The sequence below is a fragment of the Sinohyriopsis cumingii genome, chromosome 17, assembly GCF_028554795.1.
Source record: "Sinohyriopsis cumingii isolate HCF-2022 chromosome 17, ASM2855479v2, whole genome shotgun sequence".
Lineage (NCBI taxonomy): Eukaryota > Metazoa > Mollusca > Bivalvia > Unionida > Unionidae > Sinohyriopsis > Sinohyriopsis cumingii.
Genome location: NC_142977.1, coordinates 1,853,328 through 1,862,244, shown reverse-complemented (window position 1 = coordinate 1,862,244; position 8,917 = coordinate 1,853,328). Strand labels below are relative to the sequence as shown.

General features: G+C 32.6%; 1 protein-coding gene across 1 annotated transcript in view; it reads right to left on the bottom strand.

Moving 5' to 3' along the window:
* Positions 1-208: 208 nt before the first annotated feature.
* Positions 209-8,917, bottom strand: part of LOC149777645 (uncharacterized protein C05D11.1-like) — a 104,878-nt gene continuing 96,169 nt past the window's right edge. Inside the window, exon 23 of the mRNA XM_089938705.1 lies at positions 209-1,024. Coding sequence (XP_089794831.1) covers positions 964-1,024 — 61 coding nt within the window. The 3' untranslated portion in view covers positions 209-963. The remainder of the gene's footprint in view (positions 1,025-8,917) is intronic.

Sequence of the window (8,917 nt, the reverse complement as noted above, 5' to 3'; positions counted from 1 at the left end):
GCAGATTCATAACTGGGATAATGGTACTCCAATAGAGGAGACCTTACGCTCGTTCGACAATCTCGTTCGTTGCGGGAAAATACGATACTTCGGAGTGAGCAACCTTTGTGGATGGCAGATGCAAAAAGTTGTTGACACAACAAAAATGTTAGGACTAAATCCAGTCATAAGTCTGCAGGTACATTTTAAATCCAAACTATTTTACACATTCTTTTCTTTAGGGTTTTGTTTATTATTATGATGATGGTGTTAATAATATCCACTTTTCAGTTCGTACTTTAATTTTAATTTGTTATCTTTATACTAAAGCATCTTTAAGGAGAACAGATTCCATTATTTCACATAATTTTTAAACTAAAACAAAAGCTTAACTGGATTTTGAAATTATCGATTGGTTTTAATTTGCATAAATTACATATGTAATATCTTACACTTTTTGTAATTTACTGTTATGATTTTATTTATCCTGTTTTCTAATATATATATATATATATATATATAAATAAATACATACATATATATACATACATATACATACATATATATACATACATATATATACATATACACATATATATAGACATACATACATATATATAGACATATATACATATATATAGACATATATATATATAGACATATGTACATAAATATAGACATATATACGTATATAGAAATACATGTTTAGTCATATTCAAAAAGGTGAATAGAATCAATGTTGTCATAGTCTTTCAAAGGTGAATATCTTCAGTGTTGTCATAGTCTTTCAAAGGTGAATAGCTTCAATGTTGTCATAGTCTTTCAAAGGTGAAAAGCTTCAGTGTTGTCATAGTCTTTCAAAGGTAATAGCTTCAATGTTGTCAGTCTTTCAAAGGTGAATAGCTTCAATGTTGTTATAGTCTTTCAAAGGTGAATAGCTTCAATGTTGTCATAGTCTTTCAAAGGTGAATAGCTTCAATGTTGTCATAGTCTGCACAAGAAGTCTTCTTCAAGTGAGTTAAATTTTTTTAACTCAATAGACAGTCTGTGAAAAAAGAAAACAATTAAGATTAAAAATGGAGACTGTATGAATAAGGAAACTAAAACTAAAAAAAGAATAAAACATCGATTTTAGTCCTTTATCTGATAAAAACTAAAAACAATTCCACTGCATCAGTCCTTTTTATTTTCTAAAAACTATTTAAAAAAACTACCTCATCAATTACAGTCCTTTTATTTGCTAAAAGATATTTTTTAAAAACCAATCAAAAACTTAATTACTTTGATGTGCAACAAAACTATTAGAGAAAGACCCCATCAATCATAACCCTTTTCATTGCCCCCTAACATTATCTGAAAACAGACCCCATCAATCATAACCCTTTTCATTGCCCCCTAACATTATCTGAAACAGACCCCATCAATCATAACCCTTTTCATTGCCCCCTAACATTATCTGAAAACAGACCCCATCAATCATAACCCTTTTCTTTGCCCACAAACATTATCTAAAAACAGACCCCATCAATCATAACCCTTTTCTTTGCCCTAAAACATTATTTAAAAACAGACCAGATCAATCATAACGCTTTTCTTTGCCCCCAAACATTATCTAAAAACAGACCCCATCAATCATAACCCTTTCGTTTGCCCCCAAACATTATCTAAAAACAGACCCCATCAATGATAACCCTTTTCTTTGCCCCCAAACATTATCTAAAAACATACCCAATCAATCATAACCCTTTTCTTTGCCCCCAAACATTATCTAAAAACAGACCCCATCAATGAAAATACATACAGAATTGAACAACATACATTCACCCTTGTTACATTCCTATTACAGAATTGAACAACATGCATTCAGCCTTGTTACATTCCTATTACAGAATTGAACAACATGCATTCAGCCTTGTTACATTCCTATTACAGAACTGAAAAACATGCATTCAGCCTTGTTACATTCCTATTCCAGAACTGAACAACATACATTCAGCCTTGTTACATTCCTATTACAGAATTGAACAACATGCATTCAGCCTTGTTACATTCCTATTCCAGAACTGAACAACATGCATTCAGTCCTGTTACATACCTATTACACAATTGAACAACATGCATTCACCCTTGTTACATTCCTATTACAGAACTGAACAACATACATTCAGCTTGTTACATTACTATTACAGAATTAAACAACATGCATTCAGCCTTGTTACATTCCTATTACAGAATTAAAGAACATACATTCAGCCTTGTTACATTCCTATTACGGAATTAAATAACATAAATTCAGCCTAGCTACATTCCTGTTACAGAATTGAACAACATACATTCAGACTTGTTATATTCCAATTACAGAATTAAACAACATAAATTCAGCCTAGCTACATTCCTATTCCAGAACTGAACAACATACATTCAGCCTTGTTACATTCCTATTACAGAATTGAACAACATACATTCAGCCTTGTTACATTCCTATTACAGAACTGAACAACATGCATTCAACCTTGTTACATTCCTATTACAAAAGTAAACAACATACATTCAGCTTGTTACATTACTATTACAGAATTAAACAACATGCATTCAGCCTTGTTACATTCCTATTACAAAAGTGAACAACATACATTCAGCCTTGTCAGATTCCTATTACAGAACTGAACAACACACATTCAACCTTGTTACATTCCTATTACAAAAGTAAACAAAATACATTCAGCTTGTTACATTCCTATTACAGAATGGAACTAAATACATTCAGCTTGTTACATTCCTATTACAGAATTAAACAACATGCATTCAGCCTTCTTACATTCTTATTACAAAAGTAAACAAAATACATTGAGCTTGTTACATTCCTATTACAGAATTGAACAACATAAATTCAACCTTGTTACATTCCTATTACAAAAGTGAACAACATACATTCAGCCTTGTTACATTCCTATTACAGAAGTGAACAACATACATTCAACCTTGTTACATTGCTATTACAAAAGTAAACAAAATACATTCAGTTTCTTACATTCCTATTACAGAATTGAACAAAATACATTCAGCTTGTTACATTCCTATTACAAAAGTAAACAACATACATTCAGCCTTGTTACATTCCTATTACAGAAGTGAACAACATACATTCAACCTTGTTACATTCCTATTCCAGAACTGAACAACATACATTCAGCATTGTTACATTGCTATTACAGAATTGAACAACACACATTCAGCCTTGTTACATTCCTATTACTGAAGTGAACAACATACATTCAACCATGTTACATTCCTATTACAAAAGTAAACAAAATACATTCAGCTTGTTACATTCCTATTACAGAATTGAACAAAATACATTCAGCTTGTTACATTCCTATTAAAGAATTAAACAACATGCATTCAGCCTTGTTACATTCCTATTACAGATGTGAACAACATACATTCAACCTTGTTACATTCCTATTACAAAAGTAAACAAAATACATTCAGCTTGTTACATTCCTATTACAGAATTGAACAAAATACATTCAGCTTGTTACATTCCTATTACAGAAGTGAACAACATACATTCAACCTTGTTACATTCCTATTCCAGAACTGAACAACATACATTCAGCCTTGTTACATTGCTATTACAGAATTGAACAACATACATTCAGCCTTGTTACATTCCTATTACAAAAGTAAATAACATACATTCAGCCTTCTTACATTCCTATTATAGACCTGAACAACATATATTCAGCTTGTTACATTCCTATTACAGCACTGAACAACATGCATTCAGCCTTGTTACATTCCCATTGCAGAATTGAACAACATACATTCAGCTTGTTACATTCCTATTACAGAACTGAACAACATACATTCAGCTTGTTACATTCCTATTACCGAACTGAACAACATACATTCAGCTTGTTACATTCCTACTACAGAACTGAGCAACATACATTCAGCTTGTTACATTCCTATTACAGAATTGAACACACATTCAGTTGTTACATTCCTATTACAGAAATGAACAACATGCATTCAGCTTGTTACATTCCTATTACAGCACTGAACAACATGCATTCAGCCTTGTTACATTCCTATTACAGAACTGAACAACATACATTCAGCTTGTTACATTCCTATTACCGAACTGAACAACATACATTCAGCTTGTTACATTCCTATTACAGAACTGAGCAACATACATTCAGCTTGTTACATTCCTATTACAGAATTGAACACACATTCAGTTGTTACATTCCTATTACAGAAGTGAACAACATGCATTCAGCCTTGTTACATTCCTATTACAGAACTGAACAACATACATTCAGCTTGTTACATTCCTATTACAGGAGTGAACAACATGCATTCAGCCTTTTTACATTCCTATTACAGAATTGAACAACATACATTCAGCTTGTTACATTCCTATTACAGAACTGAACAAAATACATTCACCCTTGTTACATTCCTATCACAGAACTGAACAACATGCATTCAGCCGTGTTACATTCCTATTACAGAACTGAACAACATACATTCACCCTTGTTACATTCCTATTACAGAACTGAACAACATACATTCAGCTTGTTACATTCCTATTACCGAACTGAACAACATACATTCAGCCTTGTTACATTCCTATTACAGGAGTGAACAACATGCATTCAGCCTTTTTACATTCCTATTACAGAACTGAACAACATACATTCAGCTTGTTACATTCCTATTACAGAACTGAACAAAATACATTCACCCTTGTTACATTCCTATCACAGAACTGAACAACATGCATTCAGCCGTGTTACATTCCTATTACAGAACTGAACAACATACATTCACCCTTGTTACATTCCTATTACAGAATTGAACAACATACATTCAGTTTGTTACATTCCTATTACAGAAATGAACAACATGCATTCAGCTTGTTACATTCCTATTACAGCACTGAACAACATGCATTCAGCCTTGTTACATTCCTATTACAGAACTGAACAATATAAATTCAGCCTTGTTACATTCCTATTCCAGAACTGAACATACATTCAGCTTGTTACAATCCTATTACAGAATTGAACAACATACATTCAGCTTGTTACATTCCTATTACAGAATTGAACAACATGCATTCAGCTTGTTACATTCCTATTACAGTACTGAACAACATGCATTCAGCCTTGTTACAATCCTATTACAGAAGTGAACAATATACATTCAACCTTGTTACATTCCTATTCCAGAACTAAACAACATGCATTCAGCCTTGTTACATTCATATTACAGAACTGAACAACATACATTCAGCTTGTTACATTCCTATTACAGAATTGAACAACATACATTCACCCTTGTTACATTCCTAATCCAGAACTGAACAACATACATTCAGCTTGTTACATTCTTTTACAGAATTAAACAACATGCATTCAGCCATGTTACATTCCTATTCCAGAACTGAACAACATACATTCAGCCTTGTTACATTCCTATTACAGAAATGAACAACATACATTCAGCCTTGTTACATTCCTATTACAGAACTGAACAACATGCATTCAGCCTTGCTACGTTCCTATTACAGAACTGAACAACATAAATTCAGCCTTGTTACATTCCTATTCCAGAACTGAACAACATACATTCAGCTTGTTAAATTCCTATTACAGAACTGAACAACATGCATTCAGCCATGTTACATTCCTATTACAGAACTGAACAACATACATTCAGCCTTGTTACATACCTATTACAGAATTAAATAACATAAATTCAGCCTAGCTACATTCCTGTTACAGAATTGAACAACATACATTCAGACTTGTTATATTCCTATTACAGAATTAAACAACATAAATTCAGCCTAGCTACATTCCTATTCCAGAACTGAACAACATACATTCAGCCTTGTTACATTCCTATTACAGAATTGAACAACATACATTCAGCCTTGTTACATTCCTATTACAGAACTGAACAACATACATTCAGCTTGTTACATTACTATTACAGAATTAAACAACATGCATTCAGCCTTGTTACATTCCTATTACAAAAGTGAACAACATACATTCAGCCTTGTCAGATTAATATTACAGAAGTGAACAACACACATTCAACCTTGTTACATTCCTATTACAAAAGTAAACAAAATACATTCAGCTTGTTACATTCCTATTACAGAATTGAACTAAATACATTCAGCTTGTTACATTCCTATTACAGAATTAAACAACATGCATTCAGCCTTCTTACATTCTTATTACAAAAGTAAACAAAATACATTCAGCTTGTTACGTTCCTATTACAGAATTGAACAACATAAATTCAACCTTGTTACATTCCTATTACAAAAGTGAACAACATACATTCAGCCTTGTTACATTCCTATTACAGAAGTGAACAACATACATTCAACCTTGTTACATTGCTATTACAAAAGTAAATAAAATACATTCAGTTTGTTACATTCCTATTACAGAATTGAACAAAATACATTCAGCTTGTTACATTCCTATTCCAGAACTGAACAACATACATTCAGCCTTGTTACATTGCTATTACAGAATTGAACAACATACATTCAGCCTTGTTACATTCCTATTACAAAAGTAAACAACATACATTCAGCCTTGTTACATTCCTATTACAGAAGTGAACAACATACATTCAACCTTGTTACATTCCTATTCCAGAACTGAACAACATACATTCAGCATTGTTACATTGCTATTACAGAATTGAACAACACACATTCAGCCTTGTTACATTCCTATTACTGAAGTGAACAACATACATTCAACCTTGTTACATTCCTATTACAAAAGTAAACAAAATACATTCAGCTTGTTACATTCCTATTACAGAATTGAACAAAATACATTCAGCTTGTTACATTCCTATTACAGAATTAAACAACATGCATTCAGCCTTGTTACATTCCTATTACAGATGTGAACAACATACATTCAACCTTGTTACATTCCTATTACAAAAGTAAACAAAATACATTCAGCTTGTTACATTCCTAGTACAGAATTGAACAAAGTACATTCAGCTTGTTACATTCCTATTACAGAAGTGAACAACATACATTCAACCTTGTTACATTCCTATTCCAGAACTGAACAACATACATTCAGCCTTGTTACATTGCTATTACAGAATTGAACAACATACATTCAGCCTTGTTACATTCCTATTACAAAAGTAAACAACATACATTCAGCCTTGTTACATTCCTATTACAAAAGTAAACAACATACATTCAGCCTTCTTACATTCCTATTATAGACCTGAACAACATATATTCAGCTTGTTACATTCCTATTACAGCACTGAACAACATGCATTCAGCCTTGTTACATTCCTATTACAGAATTGAACAACATACATTCAGCTTGTTACATTCCTATTACAGAACTGAACAACATACATTCAGCTTGTTACATTCCTATTACCGAACTGAACAACATACATTCAGCTTGTTACATTCCTATTACAGAACTGAGCAACATACATTCAGCTTGTTACATTCCTATTACAGAATTGAACACACATTCAGTTGTTACATTCCTATTACAGAAATGAACAACATGCATTCAGCTTGTTACATTCCTATTACAGCACTGAACAACATGCATTCAGCCTTGTTACATTCCTATTACAGAACTGAACAACATACATTCAGCTTGTTACATTCCTATTACCAAACTGAACAACATACATTCAGCTTGTTACATTCCAATTACAGAACTGAGCAACATACATTCAGCTTGTTACATTCCTATTACAGAATTGAACACACATTCAGTTGTTACATTCCTATTACAGAAATGAACAACATGCATTCAGCTTGTTACATTCCTATTACAGCACTGAACAACATGCATTCAGCCTTGTTACATTCCTATTACAGAACTGAACAACATACATTCAGCTTGTTACATTCCTATTACCAAACTGAACAACATACATTCAGCTTGTTACATTCCTATTACAGAACTGAGCAACATACATTCAGCCTTGTTACATTCCTATTACCGAACTGAACAACATACATTCAGCTTGTTACATTCCTATTACAGGAGTGAACAACATGCATTCAGCCTTTTTACATTCCTATTACAGAATTGAACAACATACATTCAGCTTGTTACATTCCTATTACCGAACTGAACAACATGCATTCAGCCTTGTTACATTCCTATTACAGAAGTGAACAACATGCATTCAGCCTTGTTACATTCCTATTACAGAACTGAACAACATACATTCAGCTTGTTACATTCCTATTACCGAACTGAACAACATACATTCAGCTTGTTACATTCCTATTACAGGAGTGAACAACATGCATTCAGCCTTTTTACATTCCTATTACAGAACTGAACAACATACATTCAGCTTGTTACATTCCTATTACAGAACTGAACAAAATACATTCACCCTTGTTACATTCCTATCACAGAACTGAACAACATGCATTCAGCCGTGTTACATTCCTATTACAGAACTGAACAACATACATTCACCCTTGTTACATTCCTATTACAGAATTGAACAACATACATTCAGTTTGTTACATTCCTATTACAGAAATGAACAACATGCATTCAGCTTGTTACATTCCTATTACAGCACTGAACAACATGCATTCAGCCTTGTTACATTCCTATTACAGAACTGAACAATATAAATTCAGCCTTGTTATATTCCTATTCCAGAACTGAACATACATTCAGCTTGTTACAATCCTATTACAGAATTGAACAACATACATTCAGCTTGTTACATTCCTATTACAGAATTGAACAACATGCATTCAGCTTGTTACATTCCTATTACAGCACTGAACAACATGCATTCAGCCTTGTTACAATCCTATTACAGAAGTGAACAATATACATTCAACCTTGTTACATTCCTATTCCAGAA